Genomic DNA, 23,304 nt, shown 5'->3' with positions numbered 1-23,304 from the left:
ACTTTATAACAAAAGAATTATATTCCCACCCAAAATGTCATTTAAGTTTTAGGATAACGATAAAATGTCAGATATGCAAGAATTCAGGAATTATATTACTCATGAAAAGGTATCAGAAGGTGTTACCAGCTAACTGAGCAATATACCAAGATCTAGAACTTTCATATTGAGCAAGTCTTGATGTAAATGAATTGGCAAAAAGAATGGAAAGCATTTAAATAAAAGATCAAATGGAATTGATTATGGGAAATACAGCAAGACAAGCAGTGCTAAATGACAAAATTTATATAAAGCAAACATATTAAAAATGAAAAGAAAACAGTAACAAAATGAGACAGAAATCCTAGATAATACCAACAAAAGTGTAAAAGTATGAAAACTGCCAGAGTTTAAAAAGGGGGGATCCAGTATTGTTTCATTCTTAGCATTGCTAATTAACAAAATATATGTTCAAGCAATTTTAAAAATAAAAATTATAAAGAAGGATTAAAAACCACTTTAAATGGCCAGTTACAAAATATATATGTAAACAACATACATATGAAAAGGTTGATGTCTGTCATGTATAAAACCCAAAATTGAAAAATGGGTAAAGTTCATGAATATGCAAATTATTAGAGATAAAATACAAGTGGGAAATAAATACATGAAAAAGCATTCTCTGTCACCTTTTTTCCCTTTCTTTTTTTTACGGAGGTATAATTGACATATAACATTATATTAGATTCAGATGTACAAAAAAATGATTCAGTATTTGTGTACATTGTGAAATAATCATCACAATAAGTCCAGTTAGTATCTGTCACCATACATAGCTACAAATATTTTTCTTATGATGAGGACATATTATTAACTATGGTCACCATGTTGTATATTATGTCCTCATGACTTATTTTATAACTGGAAGTTTGTACCTTTTTACTCGCTTCACCCATTTCACCCACCCATCCATGCCTGACACCCACCAACCTGTTCTCTGTATTTATGAGCTTTGTCTTTTTACTTTTTTAGAGTCCACATATAAGTGAGATCATATGGTATTTGTCTTTCTCTGTCTGACGTATTTCACTTAGCACAGTGCCCTCATGGCCCATCCATGTTGTTGCAAATGGCAAGATTTGGGGCTTTTATGGCTGAGTAATATTCCATCATATGTATACATACCACATTTTGTTTATCCATTCATCCATCAATGGACACTTAGGTTGTTTACATATCTTGGCTACTGTAAGTAATCCTGCAGTGAACATGGGGTGTGTATAACTTTTCAAGTTAGTTTTTCTTCAGATAAATACCAGAATTGGAATTGGTGGATCATATGGTAGTTCTTGTTTTAATTTTTCAGGAAACCTCCATATTGCTTTCTACAGTGACTTCACCAATTTACATTCCCACCAACAGTGCACAAAGTTTATCTTTTCTACACATCATTAACAACACTTGTTATTTCTTGTCATTTTGATAATAGTTATTCCAACAGGTATGAAGTGATAACCTCATTATAGTTGTAGTTTGCATTTCCCTGATGATTAGTGATGTTGACATCTTTTCATGTGCCTGCTGGCCATCTGTATGTCTTCTTTGGAAAAGTGTCTATTCAGATATTCTGCCCATTTTTTAATTAGTTGTTTTTTTGCTATTGAGTTGTATGAGTTCTTTATATATTTTGTATATTGACCCCTTATCAAATACATTATTTGTGTATATATTTCCTCCTATTTAGTAGGTTGCCTTTTCATTTTGTTGGTGATTTACTTGCTGTGCAGAAGCTTTTTAGTTTGATGTAATCCTATTTGTTTATTTTTGATTCTGTTGCCTTTGCTTTTGGAGTCAGATCTAACAAATGATCACTATAGTCAATGTCAAGTAGCTTACTACTCGTATTTTCTTCCAGGAGTTTTGTGGTTTCAGGTCTTACATTCAAGTCATTACACCACTTTGAGTTGATTGTTGTGTATGATGTAAGATAGTGGTCAAGTTTCTTTCTGTTCATGTGGCAGCCCAGGTTTTCCAACACCATTATTGAAGAGACTGTCCTTTCCCCATTGTATATTCTTGTCTCTTTTGTTGTATATCAACTGACACTATGTGTGTAGGTTTACTTCCAGGCCCTCTATTCTGTTCCACTGATTTCTCTTTTTGATAGTTTGTTATTAGTGTATAGAAATACAACAGATTTTTGTATATTGACTTTGTATCCTGCAACGTTACTGAATTTGTTTATTAGTTTTAGCAGTTTTTTGATGGGAGTCTTTAGGGTTTTCTATATGTAATGTCATGACATCGTGAAATGGTTTTACTTCTTCCTTTCCAATTTAGACGCCTTTTATTTCTTTTACTTGCCTAATTGCTCTGTCTAGGACTTCCATTACTATGTTGAATATAAGTGGTGAGAGTGGGCATCCTTGTCTTCATCCTTATTTTAGAGGAAAAGCTTTGAACTTTTCACCATGGAGCATGATGTCAGCTGTGGGCTTGTCCAAGCATGTGATCTTTATTATGCTGAGGTACAATCCCTCTATCCCCATTTTGTTGAGAGTTTTATCATGAATGTATATTGAATTTTGTCAAATGCTTTTTCTGCATCTACTGAGATGATCATATGATTTTTATCAATAATTTTGTTAATGTGGTGTATCACATTGATTGATTTGTGGAATGTGAGTTATCTTGCATCCCCAGGATAAATCCTGCTTGATCATGGTATGTGATCCTTTTAATGCATTGTTGAATTTGGTTTGCTTGTATTTTATTGAGGATTTTTACATCTATGCTTGTCAGGAATATTGGCCTATAATTTTCTTTTCTTGTGGTATCCCTTTCTGGTTTTCATGTCAGGGTAATGCTGGCCTCTTAAAATGAGATTGGAAGTATCTCTTCCTCTTGTTTTTTGTAGGAGTTTGAGAAGGATTGGTATTTGAATGTTTGGTAGAACTCAACAGTATAGCTGTTGGTCCAAGACTTTTGTTTGTTAGGAGGTTTTTAATTACTGACTCAATGTCCTTACTACAAATTGCTCTGTTCAGGTTTTCTATTTCTTCATGATTCAGTCTTGGAAGGTTGTATGTTTCTAGAAATTCAACCTTTTCTTCAGGTTGTCCAATCTGTTGGCATTTAATTGTTTATAGTAGTGTCTTATGGGCCAATGTATGTTTGTGGTAGCAGTTGTAATGTCTCCCCTTTCATTTCTGATTTTACTTATTTGAGCACTTTTTTTCTGCTTGGTGAGACTAGCTAAAGCTTTGCCACCTTTGTTTATCTTTTCACAGTCCCTGTCACTTACATGAGAATTCATGAAGGGTCTTTTATGAGACACTTAAGAAGTCAGTTTTTGCCCTGTAAGCAATGGGGAGCCATTAAGGAGTTTAAGAAACAGCATTTTCAAAATTTCAACTGAAGGAAAGCAACACCAGAACAAAACAAAACAAAATTAAACTAAAACTAACCTGGGAAGCTATTGTAAAAATCCACAAAAATGATAAAGATCACACAGCCTTATTATGCCATTTGGACTGACCAGGCATCATTTGCAAAGTCTGTTTTCAGTCAGGTGCTGATTCTGATCAGTGGAGTCTTCTTAGTCTGTATTGCCTATGTAACAAAGTATCATAACCTATGTGGCTTACAAAGAATAGAAATTAATTTCTTACTGTTCTAGAGGCTGAGAAGTCCAAGATTAAGGTTCCAGGAAATTCAGTGTCTGCTGAGGGCTCACTTCCTGTGTCCTCACATGGTGGAAGGCAGAGGGCGCTCCCATAGTCTCTTTTTTAAGGGCAGGAATCCCACTCATGAGGCTGAAGCCCTCATGAACTAATCACTTCCAAATGCCATCATGTTGGGAGTTCAGTTTTAACACTGAATTTTGGGGGGATGCAAGCATTCAGTCTACAGCAGGAGTTATCTAACCATGCCAATGGTTTACAGTAAAAAAAAAAGGGCTAACTGCTAGTCAGGGTGTCACTAAGAAAATTGTACCCCAAGAAACCTACTGATCTTTCATCTGTGGCATTTTATTCTCCTCTCTTCAGAGATTTCTTTTGTCCGTAACTAATAATGTAAGGAGTACACTGACATTCCTTGCAGAGATCCTTCCTGGTCCTGCTGCATCACTGCATCAGCAAAGCACTGCTCACTCTTGTCCTTCTCTCTTTTCCCCTGCTTATTCTCACTCTCAGGTAGAATGTTGGCATTCAGATTTGCATAGGTAAGTATACACAAATAATGACTGCGTGTGTGTTATCAGTTTTAACTGATGCCATACAAAAAATCTAAAGAAAGGAGTATTTTATCTGGCAAGACAACAGAAATATTTAAAAGTAAATTAAAAAATGGATGGGATTTAATAGAAAATGGGATATTTTCCATAGTTCTAAGAAGAATCACTACCTACAAAGCTTTATTAAGACAAACAGAACAGGGAACTGTAGCTATTTCTGACTAACTTGGGATAACTTTGAGCATTAACTTAGTGGATACAGCCAAGAATTAAAAACTGCTTTTTAAGGAATTTTTCTTTTTTTAATCTACCTAGGCATTATTTTTTCTTAGGTTTAGGTGATCTAATCAATTGAAACAAAAGGAATTCCTTCTTGCCAAAAAAAATAAAGGGAAGGTCATGATAGGAATGATTTACAAGATTACAGTTTTGTACTTAAGGCAAGGGTCTTTTCACTATCCTGTACTACCCAAAAAGCTCATAGTGTAAAACATACCCTGAGTAACAGTAGCATCACCTGGTGAAAATGGTAAGCAGTGATGACAGTTCCAAAAATCTGGAAATGTCATAATGAGTATGCTATTACAGATAGAAATGATCATGTTTAATTTCCATGGTAATTGCAGAGGAAAATTATCTGGATAGGAAAATTCTGAGGGAATTCATGACGACCCAGCATAGCATCTGCATTTACCTTTGCATTTACTGTTTTGCAAATTATAAAATCACAAGAGGCAAGACAAAGCCTGAGCTGAAATTTAGGTAGAGTGAGACTGAGGTGTGGATGGAGAGCCAGGCTTTTGCAACTGGAAATCCTGGGTTTAAACCTATTTTGCTGCATAATAACTAAGTGAGATTAGACAAATTACTTATCCTTACCTGAAGTATTGATACAGTAACATAATGGTTCTTTGTAAGGTATTTGGAATTAACAGATCACAAATAAGCTTTCTGACACATAGTAGGTGGTTAACACAAGTTAGTTCCCTCCTGCCACAATAATGATTCCTGTTTTATTTCAGACTGTATACCCCTATAGATATATTTCACAGACTTAAAAGACTTTACAGATTGTCTATGTCATACTAGGACATGTGGCAGAAAATATAATAGTATAAAATGGTGCATACATTAGTGTCATAGCAACAGCAAAACAATCCTGTGGTTTCTTGCCAAGACAACTATTATACATTACTGTGCTCTCTGTGATACATTCCTTTGAGGATTCAGAATATTGTGCATGAATAACTATGGCAATCTATTTAAGATTCAGTTGCCTTTCTATAATGTAAATCTTTGTTTAACAGAGCTGCTGAACTGTAACCTAAATGTTACATAGGACCTTGTCAAAACAACTTTATTAGCAATCAGATATTAGAATAATTAGTGCAACTAAGTATGTTCATGTTTTAGGCATTTCTTCCTAGTGTAAGCTTGAGCAATTATGAAATTTTAAGTAAATACATGCTGTACTGTGTTCTCATTTATCAAATTTAATTTTGCTTAAAAACATCAGTCAAAATGGAAGCTTAAAAATTCCAACAGTCATCAGCATTTTATGTTAAAAAACTAGCACATTCTGTTATTTCTTGCCATATGTCATTTTTCTTATTTGTGCTCACTTCTATTAGGTATTTATTTTTCCACACTATTTATAAATTATACTATACAAAGAACAAAAGTCAGATATATTTTTTCAGCTACCTAACAAGTCTTTTATAAAAGTGCCTTTTTAATAAATTACCTTATAATATAGACAAGCTCTTTCTTATTTGTGTGAATAAATATAATGTTAATGACTGCATCTTTATATGATTCTGGCAGTCATTTTTATTTTTATTTATTTTATTTTTTATTGAAATACAGTTGATATACAATCTTATCTATTGTTTTCAAGTATACAACACAATGGTTCAACAGTTATCCACATTAGTAAATCTTCACCCCCAACTAATGCAGTTACTGTCTGTCAACATAGGAAGATGTTACAGAATCACTGACTACATTCTCCATGACCTACTACTATCCCAGTGACCAACTTATATTATGACAGAACTTTTGTGCCCTTTTATCCCCCTCACTCTCTCCACCCACCCACCCCAACCACCAGTTACTTCTCAGTGTCTGTGAGTCTACCCTGCAATCATTTTTAAGGAGAGGATAAAACAATGAAGGATTACAAAATCATTCCCAGTGAATCCATAGTTATACATGGGAAACTGCTCACACCCATTCATCCCCATCTTCTCTCAGGTTTATTCCCAAGTGGTGAACCATCGAAAAGACATTGTTGAGGTTTTCAAAATTAATCAGAAGGACCTTGACACTATAAACATTTTTTGTAGAAAAAAAAGTAAAATTTTATTTGACTAAGACCAAGAAGATAAACAATGAACCCATTCACAGTCTTAGGAAACAATCATGCTTTTTTTTGTTTGTGGTTTCTGTTAAAGAACCAACAACAAATTCATGCTTATTGTTTAAAATTTGAAATCCAAATAAGCAAATCAAAAACAAATGGGAAATATCCATATCCCACCACAGTAGTCACTTTTTTCCTGAAATATCGTTGAAGACTCCATTTCTATAGTATGGGTACGTGTAGTACATGATCTCCCTGGATGTTCTTTTCTGGGCCCTGCTTTTGTTCACATAACAGTGTATCCCAGATATGGTTACAGAGCAATAAAAGTAATAATCACATCAAGCATGACAATAAAAGCTAATCCTTAGTGAGAACTTAACATGTGTCTGGAATTATGCAAAGACCTTCACATAAAATATCATTTATAGTTGTGGGAAACTGGAAGTGGAAGTAATCCTCAATGCCTAATAAAGATAATGGTTAATTTATATGGGTTAGTACTTTTCCAATATAATTGTGTAATATTGTATGGCACAGTGATTATGAGTTTGCACTCTGAAGTGATAAATATTTAATTTGTATAAACATAAAATACCATTTTTGTGTTTATAGAAATCATTTGAGGATGTCTGATTATATTTGTTTTACAGATAAGAAGACAGAGGTTAAATAACTTGCCCTAGGTCACACAACTGGTTTGTGTTCTGAAACAAGAATTCTCCATTTCCCATTTTCATTTCCAAATATGTCCCATATTTATCACAAAATTTTCCAAAGTATCTATCTACATCATGGCTAATTGCCCTTATCTGCTGGAGTCCAGCTCCAGTGGGGGGGGGCGGTGAAGCCCAAAAGGGTGAGACGGAGTCGGCACACGGAGAGACAGGACCCAGAGTCAAATGGAGGCGGTCTCTCGACAAAGTGCTGATGACAGCTTTATTTATACCATTTTGCACAAGGATATGATTATTTTTTATTCTGTAGATTAATTGGTATAGGCAGTTGATTAATAGGTATAGGCAAGCTTTTTCCTTTCTTTTTCTTTCTCATCTATTCATGGTTGGTCAAGCATTAGACAGGTGATTGTTTTTCTGTTCCTTGACTGAAACTTTTCCTATCAACATGGACTCTATTGTGTTTTACGTTTCTATGCAACGCAGTTTCTAAGTAGTGCATGTGACTGTAGGAGCGTGCAGTATGTAGCAGCGACTATGGAGTCTATCAGCTCAGGGTGAAATACAGGTCACCTAGTGCCACACTTAGCTAGGATTCTTTCCCACAAAAATATTCTTAGCAGCTTTAATAAATTTATAATCAATCTAAAATCATAAACTCATATTTTCACCTTATACCCCTTTATAGGGCACAGTAGGCAGCAAACTAAAGTTCCCCTTCTTATCTACATTTCTCTTTCGTCTGTGTGGATACCAAAATCTCCCTGACATATGCTACACAGGTCTCCGTGACTCCACTACTGCAGGGACTAAACAAGTTCTTACATGGTGAACAATGCAAGGGCATTCATATCATAGAAACTGTTTCTGTTTTAACTACAAACCTTAAACTATAAACAATCAAGTCAAATATGATGTATGATGATTCATTTGATTTTTATACTTTATATATGAATCTCACATTTTCTCCTTTACGTTTCTAATAAAATGCTAAAGTAGTAGGTAGATGCAAGATATAGATAGAAAGCATGATTTAGTGCTGTAAGAAGGCAAGTGTAGATGATCAGGTCTGTGCCTACAGACTAGGTATTAATCCAAGCCGAACAAGGGCAACAAAACATCCACGGGTGTAGACAATTTCTCTCAAAACTGGGGGGATGAGGTTCTAAGCCTCACCTCTGTTGACCCCCATTTTCTCACCTGATGACCCCCTGTGATTGTGCCTGTCTTAGGTTGTTCCTCCCTTGAGGAATCTTACCCGTCTCTGGCTAACCAGCCATCTTATGGGGCCATACAGGGAGATGTAAAGCTGGTAAGTGAGAGAGAAGTAATATTCTTTGAAAAGGTTAGTTTTTCACTTCTTTGCAGATTTATGTTCCGTGGCTTCTATGCCCAGCACTTGTCTTGAGGTATCTTTACTTCCTGGAAAACTATGGTATTTGTTAATCTCACATATAAGACACAAAGTTTAGTAAATGGCTGTAATTAGGAAAGAAGAAAAAAAAACTATAGAAGTAGCAGAGGGAAGAAAACATGAGAAGATTAATTGTCAGACAGGGTTATTCTATTCAACATTCTCTCATAACTCTATTTCTAGAAAACTTTCCATCACTAGTTTCACTAGCATTGTAATAATAAAAAAGGGGGGGTAATCTCAGTGGAAATGGGGTGGTCAATGTTTGACTAACTAACAGTAGGTTTCGGTACTTTATGCCAAGATCGCCATCTGGCCCCTGCGTGTTCCATTCTTCAGGAGCACTGTCTTGAAAAGCTTCTGGGAAGCTTATGTTTTCATCTTTTCCACACTGCTCAGCAAAGGTTAGTTAACCCTTAGCAAAAAATGCAGGTGAAAGCAAAGCCAATAGTATAATAAAAAAAGAAAAATCAAGGTGGGTAATAGGGGGAGCCAGCTGTGAAGGCCCCTGCTTTGTGGGGGTCTTCTTCCAGCCTGAGCTTCGCTACACAGCTTGAGTAGCATGGCTCCCGGCACTTACCATTTTCAGTCATGATGTAGTTCGTCCATATTTTTACTGATTGGTACCTCTTTGTGAAAAAAGGCAACTTTTAAGTGAGGAGTTTTAATCAGCTCCTGGTTGTATAAGAATTTATCATACACGTGATCCATTACCCACATGCTCTGATTCTTCTCTGTCAAGTAGAATTTTAAAAAGGTAGAAAGAAATGTAATAAGCCAATTAGTTAGATTAAAACAATGGTATGAAATAAGGCATGGAAACAATTAATGGATGAGATACCTTTTTTACCATTTGTTATGTAAAGTTTTATTTGTAATTAGATTTGTAATATATGAAACACGTAACAAATATCAACTAAGAAGTACTGTACATTTCCCAGGACTCATGAGCTTACAGTCTAGTGGGAAGATAGATAACGTTATAAGCAAATACAGAACGGAGCCCCTCTGTGCTAGAGGAGCATATAAAGGAGGACCTAGCCAGACTTAGCAATCTTGCAACATCCTCTAAGGGGAGGATGCAGGTAAGAGTACAGGGGCTAGAGACTTGGGGATGCCATTTAAGAATGTTTAGGCAATGTCTTACCTGAGGGTTTCAGCCCTGGGCTAGTTCACTACAGATTCAGTGAGACTGAGAAACAACAATGGAACATTTTGGGGTAAAAGGGTTTATGCCCAGCTTTATTCTCACAGTGGTGGGTTGAGCATTAGGATCACATGTGCCTCCAGCAGTCTGCAGGTCCACAATCTACCTCCACCTCTCTTTGCCCAGAGCACTGGGGTAGAGCTCTTAATATAGAGACTCATGACTCATTCAGCAATAACTCATTGCCTACAGGTGTGTAAGCATTAGCCTAGCAGTAGGCCAATTATGTCATCAAATAGCTTAGGGTCAGGTAAGGATCCTGGTTAGAGGAACTTCCATTTTCCCCACAGGTGGGGTTCCAGAATGAGTGTAAAGGAAATAGAATTGAAAAGGAGCAAAATGGTGGGCAGGTTGTTAGAGTTAAGGAAGTTAAGAAATTTCAAAGAGAGTACATGTATACCCACATCCATCAAATACATAAACACATCAAGATTAATAGACTTATGAGTTGCCTGTTAATACATTGGGAAACACTGAGTTAAAGTGTATCTTGCCAGTGGGTTTCAGCCCTGGGCAAGTTCACTATGAATTCAATGAGATCAAAAATGACAATGGAATGTTCTTGGGGTGGAAGGGTTTATACCAAACTTTATTCACACAGTGGCAGGCCAATCACTAGAGTTTTGTCCACTCAGAGCAAATCTGCATGCAGCAAGCTGATCTCTGCCTCTGGGCCTCTCTGCCCCCACTGCCATCTCAGTCTCTGTCCTCAGTGCTTCCACCACTCCAGTCTTGTCTCTGGGTAGTGAGTGTGCCAACCAGGGCCAGGTGAAAATCCTGGCAATAGGAACCTTCACTTTCTCCACAAGTGAACCACAAGTCTTTACTACAGGTGCTCCCAACACCTTTATGCACTGAACTCTAAACAAGGAATAAATACAATGTGAAGTTGTACCTTGGGTAGGTAAGTTCTGAACAGAAATATTTTATTTTTTGGAGAATCATTCAGGATTACTGCTTTTTTAAGCAATGCTCTTTTTACCAGAGAAATATAGCATTTAAATAAATAATTGATTTTATGTACCTGACAATACTTACATTACAAACTAATCATTTTTCCACACCTTTAAGCATCTCAGAATGGTGGCAAAGGGAATCCTTTTATATTACATGCAGCACTTGCAAAAAGGTCAAATTTCTGGGATGCGTTCCCAGAGATTCTGATCCAGTAGGCCTGGGGATCTGTAGTGTATTGGGTATTTCAGGTGATTTGAATATGGATCCAGCAGTTGGCCTGGATCTAGTTGGGCCTGCAGAGCTTCTGAAACAGTAGTTTTCAGTAATGGCCTCACATTAGAATCATCTGGAGAGCCTTTAAAAACCCCGTTGAGGAGGCCACACCTCAAATCAATTAAATCCAAGTCTCCGGGATTGTATCAGCATATTGTTAAAGCTCCCATGTGATTGAGATGCAGCCAAGATTGAGAGCCTATGCTCCTGAAGATCCCGTGTGGAAAACCTTACATTTTGGGCTCTTCGGGACTTGGAAATATTTTGTAAGCTCTATAGCTAGTGCTCCTATGCCCGCTGGGCCTGCTTTGGTTTAATTAGTTTATCAGAGAATGCCACCTAGAGATTTCTCCTTTCTTTAGGGAAAAACAGTTTTCTCAGCAAGTAGCTCTTAGACCGTTTCTCCACATAGTACCAAAAGGAAATTCCTGAATGGAAACAGAAGTATGAGTTAATGTAAAACTCTGAACTGAAACAAAACTGCTGTAAAGAAAGAAACGGTTCAAAATAAATCTTTCCCAAGAGAACTCTGGTTCTATCACATCCCCAGTTTTTTAGGTCTTCATATGCCCAATTTCTTAAAGTACAAAATTACTTAACATGAATTTTGCCATCAGTTTCACAGCCTCATGTCTGAAGTTCTCCAATAATTTCTTCGTAGACATTATTTGTATTTACTAAAATACCAACTTCACCATCTGCCAGGAGAAAAACACAATGTGACAAAGAAGAGTCTTAGCGCCCACACCCCTTGCATTACTGCTTTTCCACCTTTGCTTCTCGTTCCCATCTTGCCCTCCTCAAAGGACACAGAGTGAAGGAAGAAAGCAAATAGCAAAATGAAGAGCACCAGTATTTGGGAGTATGGCCTCCATCCACTTCCCCTGATAAAATGTAGGTTGCATCTATATGGCATCAGAATTGATTTTTATAGGATCATGATTCCTCTTAGTGCTAGATGTTTTTCAGAATTAAAAATATATTTTAGGGGAAAATGCTGTGTGTTCTGTTACATAAGTAGGGTCTTGGGCAGCACTTTGTAGTCAAAGACAGATATTTCTATATACATGGAGTATAAATCACCTCACAGTAATTTAGATGTGGCTTTTACCATCTGTCTTGCCAGTGGGTTTCAGCCCCAGGCAAGTTCACAGTAGATTCAGTGAAACCAAGAAATGACAATGGAACGTTCTTGGGGTAAAAGGGTTTATACCCAGCTTTATTCTGCCAGTGGTAGGTTGAGCACTAGAATCATGTCTGCATACAGTAGTGTGCAGGTCCATAATCCACCTCTGTGTCTGCCTCTGCCCAAAGAACTGGGCAGAGCTCTTTATATCGTGCCTCAGTCAGTAATAGCTCATTGCCGATGGGTGTGGAAGCATTAGCCTAGCAGCAGGCCAGTTACATCATCAAGTAGTTTAGGGTCAGGTGAGGATCCTGGCCATAGGAACTTCCATTTTCCCCACACCATCAACAAAGTTTGCACCAATCTTATAAAAACATTTGCTTTTAAGGTTTGTTTGGCTATTAGAATTGTAAACTATAGCACTGTGAGATTCCAACCAATTATAAAGTTATTGATGTTTTCCTTTAACTTTTTCTTTCTCTTATTCCCTTTACTTTTTATCTTGTTTCTCTGGCATTTATAGACTACTACAATGATGTGTTTGAGTAAAGACAAGGTCCCTTGTGCTTACAATCTCATTTCATCTTAAGGAGAATCCTTTCAAGTAGGTATTATTACCTCCATCTCACAGATGAGGAAGCTGGGTCTCTGAAAGTTGAAATTGCTCACGAAAATTCCATTTGTTAGGGACCTCACCTTACCAGGCAGTCACACTACTTGCCTGCAGAGTCCACCCACCCCAAAGCTTCCTTACCAATGGAGCTGCAGGCATAAATGGTTGAATTAAAGGTATTTTATTCATGGATCTTACTTTATGTTTAGGTTCAAAACCTAAGATGATTGCTGACAACCTCCTATTTAAACACAAAAGCTGTTGATTATCATCTTGAAAGAAAGAAACTGGAACAATATTTAGCCTCGGTATTTGGTCTAACAATGTAACAAGATAGAACTTAATTAGCACTTTGCCCAAGTAAAAAGTCACTATTTAAATAAGCATTAAATAATATATGAAACACATTTTGTAGGTGTCCCAAATCCAAACTATTGAAAATGGTCAAGAAGAAAATTCACAGGGAAGGTCCTTTAAAGACTGTCTTGCAAGGCTCTTTAGGTGGATAATGGGAATAAGCCACTGTGAGCACCTTCAATTAAGGCAATAAACGTATGTGCACTGGAGCGCACTGGTGTTACTGTTGGGTTGCCAAGCTAAGGCAAATACAGAAATATGTCCTTCTGTGCAGGCTTTATTACATACAAAAATCTAGGCACTAGATTCTTGTTGTTATTATTATCTTTCAATTATATTTTATTTTTTCACCAATTTCTCACTCATTCATGGGAATTTAACATTCCTCAGTCAAATAGCCCTTAATAATAATAATGGCTATTTTTGTTTTCCTATCTTTTTACACTTCCCCTATTTTTTTAAGGGAAATGGTGAATGGCATATCTTGTCAGATGGCAAGTCATTGCCATATTTTCATGTCATAAATAAATGACAATTGTGTTTTAAATAACGTTTTTAAAATTTACAGAGTATAATTTTTACAAATGAAGGTATAGAATAAATAGTAAAAGAGATTCTCATATAGAATTTAGAACTTCAAAACTGACATTCTATATAGACTTTAGAATTTACCAAATTTAAGAATCCAAAAATACTTTCAGAAATGAGTGTTTGTTTCTCCATGGGACCTCTGCACTCAAGGACTGGATTCAGTATTTTGCTGACTGATTTGCTGTGAACTTGCATGAGCACTTTCTAATGTGTGTAGCATAACCTAATCTTCAACTTTTTGGGCTGAAGCTCTGATATCTCCACTGTAATTTACGTCTTCATATGTGTAATTGCAGAAGGCACCAGTAAACTGCACTGATAAATTATATGACCATTTTCTTCTTGTGACTTTGAATTAAACTTTTATGCATGAGTTTTTGGTTTGCCTACTACATATTTGCACTATCATCCACTAATAAGATTTAGTATTGCAGATTAAGTATTCAGCCAGATAAAAATGAGAAACCCTTTGTCATCTAGTTTGCTTCATAAGGAGTCCATTCCTCAGGACAGGTGATCTGAAAGTATTAAATGCAAAAATTCTGTCGTTTCATATTACTGAGAAAAGTGCTAGTGGAGAAATGAGCTCCAGTGTGACTTCCTGCATAGGAATTATGCCATTTGTATAATTCAAATCATGCATTTACATACCTTGCTAATGTAATTTATAATATAGAATCATTGAGTCTTACATATGGTAAGGACCTTAAATAATTAGCTTTCTCTATACTTCAGGGAAAACCATCTCTATGCTAGAAGAGAATTAATCTTATTTTTAAAATCTTACTGAGATAAGTAATCCATCTCCTTCTTCCTATGGTGTGGGTTCATTTGCTCTTAGACAGTGAAATTAATGAACAGATGGCCCCTGTGCTTTCATGTACTTAGAACCTATTATTAAATTTGCTCTTCCCTATGTACAGTCATTTCAGTGTTTTATTTTCATCTCTTTATCTTTCTGCTAGTGATCACCTTTAAATGTTAAGCCTGAGCAGATTCCTTTCAATTCCAGTCAAATAGGAACAGTCATCATAGAGGTTAAAATTTAAGTGTGATGTCAAACTGAAAGGATGCTAATTGGAAAAAGCTGGAGTTTCCCCAGAGCCCTGGGATATAAAAATGTAATCAGTCTGGAAACAAACTGTTACCCCTATCATTTAGCTTGGTAATGACTTACAATAGGAAAAGGGCAATATCATTTGGAATTGATGGGCAGTAAAGGCAGATCTACTGGCCATCTAAAACATGATTTTAAATGCCAAGACTGAAGTCAGTGTTTCCTAGATTTCCATAGCATACTTACAGTTTTAAGTTCAGTAGCGCATTTCTAAGGAGACTTTATGTCTTTATTTGATATAGTCCCAACTTAAATCTGTTGTCCCTGTGTATTATTAAGCATCTCCTTTCCCCACAGTATGTCCAGGATTAGATGACAATTTACATGATTTCCCTATGTAAATCATGATTTCCCTATGTAATGTCATTGCACATTCTTTGTCACTCTCTCCAGCTTGCACCTGTCACTTGGTTTTTTTCTCTGCTTCTGTCCTGTCTTGCACTGATTATCAGTGATTTGTTTCTGATACTCTCTGTGCTTTAAGGTCTTTTAATATTTGAGTTCTATGGTCCAAGGTAGTGGTTGTCCCATTCCCTTAGGGTCATTCTCAGCAAATTAAATGAGCTCTATGGGACACCTCATTATCTGGGACAAGGAAATATGGATACCTAAGCCAGTGGCCGTTGGAACACCACCTATTTTCTCTTTTTTCTTTATTACCTTTCCTTTCTTTCTACTGTCACTTTTCACCCTTTCCATAACCACCAGTTGCTACTGACTAATTAATCTTCAATTTATATCTTAACATGCTTCCAGCAATTACTATATGCTAGGTACTGTACAGAGGTGTCAATACTTATCCTGTCAGTTTTGTGCTGAAACACTGTACATCAAATTGTATTTTCTTAGTTCACAGATTTCAAGTACCTATGCGACCACTGGAAATGAAACTATGACACACTGTTTCCATAGTTTTTATGGCTTTTATTCAATCATAGGACATTACATAACACTGACAAGTCTTTTTAATTTTGATATTGTTAATGTACAATTACAATTACTTGAACAACATTGTGGTTACTAGACTCCCCCTATTATCAAGTCCCCCCCACATTCGCCATTACAGTCACTGTCCATCAGTGTAGTAAAATGCTACAGAATCATTACTTGTACTGACAAGTCTTTTTTGTCCTAAAATCATGCTTGTGCTTCTATAGGGAAAAATCAAGAAAAGTCAGAGATGAATTGCTGAATTCCCCAACATTTTCACCATACTTTTTTAAAAGAGAAATTTAAGTTTCTAAGGTCTTATCAGGAGTTAGTGGAAAAGATAGCATATATACTCTGTTCACTACTGATTTTTACTGATATCGTTTCTCAAATAACACCTTAAGCAATACAGTGATATCCTTCTACTTGTGGTTTAACATGCCTAAACCCAGTGAAAATGAATTTTAATTTCTTCACTTCACACACATTTAAAAAAATTTTAACTGGTTAAAACACTTTAACTTTAAAACAGCTACATATTCATGGAAGAAATCTCATGGCAGGCATTCATTCAATGAAATTCTATTTATGATGTCTCTGACTTATAAAGAGTCAATACAAGAAAAGCATTCAAAATGTGTAAAATATTGGTAAAACACCTTTGTATTACTGCTATTATTTGTCGGAGCTATCGCAGATCTTAGCTCTTGAGATAATCCTTTATGTGGCATGATTATGTCACATTGATTTTTCATTGCAATTTTTCAGAAGCCATGATATGGCCTGATATATGTCATGTTTGAATCCATTTAAGTATTAGCCATTCTAAAGGATTTCTTTGTACACAATTCTGTTGCTTAAAAAATAAAGTAAAAAGGCTCTGTAGAGAAAACTGTGGTTAGAGTAAACAACAGATATTCCAATTTGTAGTCTGTATTCATACATCAAAAATGTATGGATAGATGTCACACATTTGGATAGATGTCACCAAGATGGCAACATAAGTTGTTCCTGTTTTGGCTCCTGCACAAGGAGAACAACTAACAACTATTGGAAAACAAGGTGCCACTGAGAGAACCCTAGAACTTGGGGGTGAGACTGAAGCTCCCCTGCACCATGGAGACAAGAGAGATTGCACCAGAAGGGAAGTGACTACACATGGACAGCATGACCTTCCCCCAGGATAATGCAGTACTCCATGGAGTGCTCTCCTTTGAGCCTCTGATTCCTCCAGTGGAAAAAAGAGACCCTTGGGGAACAACTGGCCCCTGTCAGCATTGCAGGTCATTTTGTTTGGGAGTTCCTTCTCTGATTTCATGTCATGGGGATTGCAGGTGGACCTTCAGGGGCCATTTAATCATGTAGAGCAAAAATAAACAGCTAAAAGGAAAAATAAACAGTAATGCAATAATAGTTGGAGAATTCAATATACCACTCTCAACAATGGATCACCCAGAGAATCAATAAGGAAATAGATTTGAGCAATACTATAGATAAATGTACATAAGAGACATACAAAAGTATTCTATCTAGCAATAACAAAATACACATTACTCCAAAGTGCACATGAAACATTTTAGATAGACCAGGCATTAAGCCACAACTCTTAGCAAATTCAAGAAGATTGAAATCATACCAGTGTCTTTTCTGATAGCAATGGCATGAAACTAGGAATCAATAACAGGAAATAATAGAAAGAAAACTGGAAAATTCATGAATACATGAATATTAAACAAAACTTTTCTAAACAAACAATTCATCAAAAAAGAAATCAAAGGAGAAATTTTTTGAGTCAAACAAAAATGGAAACACATATACGGAACTTGTAGGATGCAGCAAAATCAGTTCTAAGAGAGAAGTTCATAGAAATAAATGCCTACATTAAAAGCAAGTGAGATCCTAAATAAACAACCTAACTCTACACTTTAAAGAATCAGGAAAAGAAGAGCAAACTGAACCAAAGCTTACCAGAAGAAAGGAAATTATATAATCAAGATTAGAGCAGAAGTGAATGGAATAGAGAAAAGAAAAAGACTTGAAAAGATTAACCAAATTGGAGTTGATTCTTCGAAAAAGATAAAATCAACAAGCTCTTATATAGACTAGCCACAGAAAAAAGAGAGAGGACCCAAATCAATACAATCATTAATGTAAAAGGACACATTACAACTGATACCACAGAAACTCAAAGAGTCATAATAGGATACTATGAACAACTGTATCTCTAAAAACTGGAAAACCTATAAGAAATGGAAAAATCCTTGGAAATACATGACTTACAATGACTGAATCAGGAAGAAGTAGAAAATATGAACAGATTCTGATGATTACTAGTAAGGAGATTAAATCAGTATTAACAAATCTCCCAAGGAAGAAAATTTCAGAACCAAATGGCTTCACTGGTGAATTTTACCAAATATTTAAAAAAGAATCAACACCAATCCTTTTAAACTCTTCCAACATCTCGAAGGGAATACTACCAACTCATTTTGTAAGGTCAGCATTCTCCTGATATCCAAACCAAAAATGGATGTCACTAGAAAAGAAAATTACATCCCAGCACCCTGGAAAAATATAGATGCAAAAATTCTCAATAAAATACTAGCAAACTAAACTTAGCAGTATGTTAAAAGGATAGTTCACCATGCTCAAATGGGATTTATCCCTGGGATGCAAGGATGGCTCAACATATGCAAATCGATCAATATGATACATTACATTAATAGAATAAAATAAAAGATCATATGACCATCTCCATAGATGCAAAAAAAGCTTTTGACAAAATTCAACATCCATTCATGAAAGAAACTCCTAACACAATAGGCATGGAAGGAACATACTCAATATAATAAAGCACACCGCTAGTGTCACAATGGTGAAATGTTGAAAGTTTTTTCTCTAAGATCAAGAACAAGACAAGGGTACCCACTCTTACCACTCCTGTTCAACATAGTGCTAGAAGTCCTACCTAGGGTCACCAGCCAAGTAAAAGAAATAAAAAGTATCAGAATTGGAAAAGAAGAAATGAAATTATCTCTGTTTGCAAGTGACATGATTTTATATATAGAAAATCCTAAAGGCTCAACCAAAAAACTGTTAAATGTAATCAATGAATTCAGTAAAATTTCAGGATACAAAATTAACCAGCAAAAATCAGTAACATTTCTACATGCTGACAATAAATATTCTGAAAAAGAAATAAAGAAGTTGATACCATTTACAATAGCAACAAAAACAATAAATTGAACTAAGAAGGTCAAAAATCTCTACTCTGATAACTATGAACATTGATGAAAGAAATCAAAGTAGACAAATAAATGGAAAGGTATTCGATGTTCAAGAATTGGAAGATGTAATTTTGTTAAAATGTCAATACTACCAAAGCCATCCATAGTTTCAATGCAATCCTTAAGATTCCAATGATATTTTTTATAGGAATAGAAAAAATCCTCAAATTTATATGGAACCATAAAATGTCCTGAATAGCCAAAGCAATCCTGAGAAAAAAGAACAGAACAGGAAACATCATACTTACTGATTTCTAGCAATACTACAAAGCTATAGTCAGCAAAACATTATAATACTGGCATAAAAAAAGACAAATACAGATCAGGAGCCCAGAAATAAACCCAAGCATATGCTGTCAAACTTTGACAAAGAAACCTTGAATATTCAGTGAAGAAAAGGCGGTCTGTTGAATTAATGGTGTTGTGATAATTGGATGTTCACATGTAAAAGAATGAAACTGCAACCACATCTTACACCACTCACAAAAATTAACTCAAAATGGATTAAAGGCTTATATGGAATACCTGAAGCCATGAAATTTACAGAAGAAAGCAAAGGAATAAAGCTTCTTGACCAGGGTCTTGGTAATGATTTTTTGGTATGACACCGAAAGCATAAGCAACAAAATAAAAAATGAACAAGTGGGACTCCATCAAACTAAAAAGCTCCTGCACACACACACAAAAAAAGAAAAAACAAAAAACAAAAACAACTATTAACAAGGTAAAAATAAACCTACAGGATCGGAAAAAGTATTTGCACACCATATATCTGATAAAGGGTTAATAACCTCAATATAAAAAAACTCACAACTTAATAGCAAAAAATAAATAACCAAATAAAAAAAATAGGTAGAGTATCTGAATAGACATTTCTCCAGAGAAGATCTACAAAAGGCCAACAAGCACATGAAAGGATACCCAACATTGCTAGTCATTAGGAAAATACAAACTAAAACCAATAAGACATCATCCATGCCTCTTAGACTGGCCTTCATCAGAAAGACAAGAAGTAAGAAGTGCTGGCATGAATGTGGAGAAAAGCTAACCCTTGTGCATAGTTGGTGGGATTTTAAACTGGTACAACCACTATGGAAAACAGCTTTGAAGATCCTCAGAAAATTAAATCTACAAATGCCACATGACCCAGCAATTCCATTTCTGGGAATATGTCCAAAGGAAATGAAAACACTAACTTGAAAAGATACCTGTACTCCCATGTTCATAGGAGCATTATTTACAATAACCAAGACATGAAAACAAACTAAGTGCCCACTGATGGATGAATGGGTAAAGAAGTTGTGTTTTCCATGTATATATACATATATACATATGTATATATATATATGTATATATATATATACATATGTATGTAATGAAATGTTATTCAGCAACAAGGAAATCCTACCATTAGTGACAATGATGGATCTTGAAAACATTATGCTAAGCAAAATAAATCCAAAGGAGAAAGGCAAATGCTGTATGATCTCACTTGTATGTGTAATCTAAAAAAAAAAAAAAAAACACAAAAGACCCCCACAAACTCGCAGAAAAAAAGATCAGACTGGGGTTACCAGTGGCAAAGGGATGGAGGAGGGGGAATTGGAGGAAGGTGGTCAAAAAACACAAATTTCCCAGTTTTAAGTTAAATAAGTACTAGGGATGTAGTGTAGGGATGAAGGGATGTTGTACTGTATGGTATATAGGAAACAGTTCTCATCACAAGGAAAAACTATTCCTTTTTTTCTTGTTTTTCTTTTTATTATATCTATATGATGGACGTTAGCTGACCCGATTGTGATAATCATTTTGCAACATATATAAATCAAGCCATCATGCTGTATGCTTTAAATTTATACAGTAATATATGTCAATTCTCAATAAAATTGGGGAAAAAATGAAGTGTTTAAGTATATCTTTGTCAACTAGCAAATGCCATTTCACTCTGAACATTCCACCATCTCACTGTATGCCATCTGTCTCACAGGGAGCAATTAATCTGGAACTCCGGCGTGCAGCATTAAAATTCCATTAACACCGAACAGAATATTAACACGTCTGGCATTGCCTCTCTTACCTCACCAAATTTCATTTTAATTTTGAACAAAGCAGGAATAACATTTTAGTCTCTTTGGTTAATTAAGAATATTGAATAAAATAAATCATTAGCAACTAAATTTACGTAATAATACATAGAACTTAGTTGAAAAATGGTGTATGTTTTTTCAAAGTAAACATATATGGGTTACAGTTATATCTTAGGCTAATGATAATTTGTAAAAGCACTAACTATTTTACAACGCCAACTTTTCCCAAGCTTCTGACTTTGTAATTCCTTTTTCTTTTGACAGAACCACATCACCGCCTTTGCAGAAGTCACATGATATTGAAGCAAGTGGTTTTTCACTGCACTGGACATCATCCCTTTTCACCATCCATTCATAACACCCAAAGTTTGTTTGATTACAAAAGAAGTTTATAAAGTTGTCTAATAATTTTTTAATTTAAAAATCATGTCAACTTATCTGTTTCCCCCACTAGACTGTGAGCTCCTCAAGGGTAGGACTGTGTCTTTTCTTCTCTGTATCCCCAGCACCTACAGCAAAGCCTCACAGAAAGTAGGTGCTCAGTAATGCGATGACCGAATGGACAAATTGATTCCTAAATAAAACATTCACTTTAGTTTCTCTCAGAATCACTGAGACTACATGAAAAGTGACCTCTACACAAGTCACATTTGTATAAGAAATCCTTCCATTTGGGGCTAGTGCAGCTTTTAAAATTTTTCATTTATCTATTCACCAGTATACCACATTTCATTTGAAGTGGACTTTGAAGGTCATGGGGGTTTTGATTTTATTCAGCATGACATTATTTCCATTCTAACAGATTTCAGCGTGTGAAATTATTTTACTTTTAGAAAGTATGTTCTATACTAAAATAATGTTTGCACATGATATTATGCTGTGTTTCACTTAAAATATTGTTCATACTATACATTCTATGACTGGTGCTTCTGCTTTTGAAGGGGAAAATGCCAATTTTTACTGTAATAAGTAATGTATCATAATTAAAAATTATTTATTTGGACTTTTGTTCCTGACAATTGTGGTCTAATTGTTGACTTGTTGCTTTTGAATGCAGCCAGTGTTTAGGATAGTTTAAGGACTAAATTCATCAATCTTACCTACTTATTGAGCAATTTTCCATTGATAATAGTGTCTTCAGAGCTCGAAGTCTCCATTCTCAGGTTTTTTACCTATAAAGATTCCCAATAATTTAAGTAGGGGAGAGCCAACCCTGAAACATCATTTAGATTATATAAATGCCAGAAATGTGGTCACTGTATTTGACTTTGCACTTGTGTAGCACTTTATAGTTTACAAAGTACTTTTCATTTATAATTTCATTTAATTCCTCACAATAACCCCATGTAAACAGTGAGAAAAATATAGCGAAAGCAGGGTAAATAATGTGCCCAATTCTACACAACTGATAAGAAGCAGTTAAAAGTTAAATTCTTACTGTCTGACCCCAAACTAGTATTCTTTTCAAATATACCACAACTGCCATGTCATGTTGGAGGCATGAAGGCCTTTCAGAGGTCAGCAGAGTCCTGGACAACTACCTATGTTTTTAAAAATGAAGAAATGCCAAAATAGAGTACAAAAGCTATGCTATATTTTAAATATTTATGTTTTAAGAAATGAGCACTTTTCAAATATACAAAAGTATAGCAGACTATTTTTAATTCTATTTAAAAATAATGTCAAGAGTCTAGATGTGAGGTCTTTTATAAAGTCAAAACCTAAATCAGATATCTCTCCTGCCAGCCCTGCCTCCATGCTCTAACCCCTACCCCCCAAGAGAGTCCCCAAGGGACATACCTTATACTGAGCATGTGGAATTAAGGGTGAAAATCATGATCACATAAGGAAGATGAACTGGACTATGAGAAAACCATTCCAATTACAATAATTATTCCATTGTTAAAGCTACTCTTGAGTGGTTTGTCTTACATGAACAGTAGTTCATTGACTGAAATGAATCTTCCTAACCTTGACAGTACTAAACAAAATAAACTTTTAATATTATCTGTAATTTCAGGAGAAATCCACAAATAAATATAACCAAAGACTTGACCATTACTCCCAAAATAGATGTTACCTGCTCTATT

General features: G+C 35.4%; 1 protein-coding gene across 4 annotated transcripts in view; it reads left to right on the top strand.

Annotated features, from left to right (window-relative positions):
• Positions 1–23,094, top strand: part of PLPPR5 (phospholipid phosphatase related 5) — a 124,976-nt gene extending 101,882 nt beyond the window's left edge. For 2 of the 4 annotated variants that reach the window (XM_057500457.1, XM_036883879.2), the window contains exons 6-7: positions 13,261–13,397; positions 21,479–23,094. In XM_057500457.1, the coding sequence (XP_057356440.1) occupies positions 13,261–13,395 (135 nt within the window). In that variant the 3' untranslated portion in view covers positions 13,396–13,397; positions 21,479–23,094. The remainder of the gene's footprint in view (positions 1–13,260; positions 13,398–21,478) is intronic. The other 2 variants (XM_036883882.2, XM_036883881.2) reach the window with 1 other exon arrangement.
• Positions 23,095–23,304: the final 210 nt, after the last annotated feature.

Source organism: Manis pentadactyla, chromosome 4 (genome assembly GCF_030020395.1).
Source record: "Manis pentadactyla isolate mManPen7 chromosome 4, mManPen7.hap1, whole genome shotgun sequence".
Classification (NCBI taxonomy): Eukaryota; Metazoa; Chordata; class Mammalia; order Pholidota; family Manidae; genus Manis; species Manis pentadactyla.
Note: the sequence above shows the minus strand (reverse complement) of the source record. Positions and strands in the feature narration are given on the sequence as shown.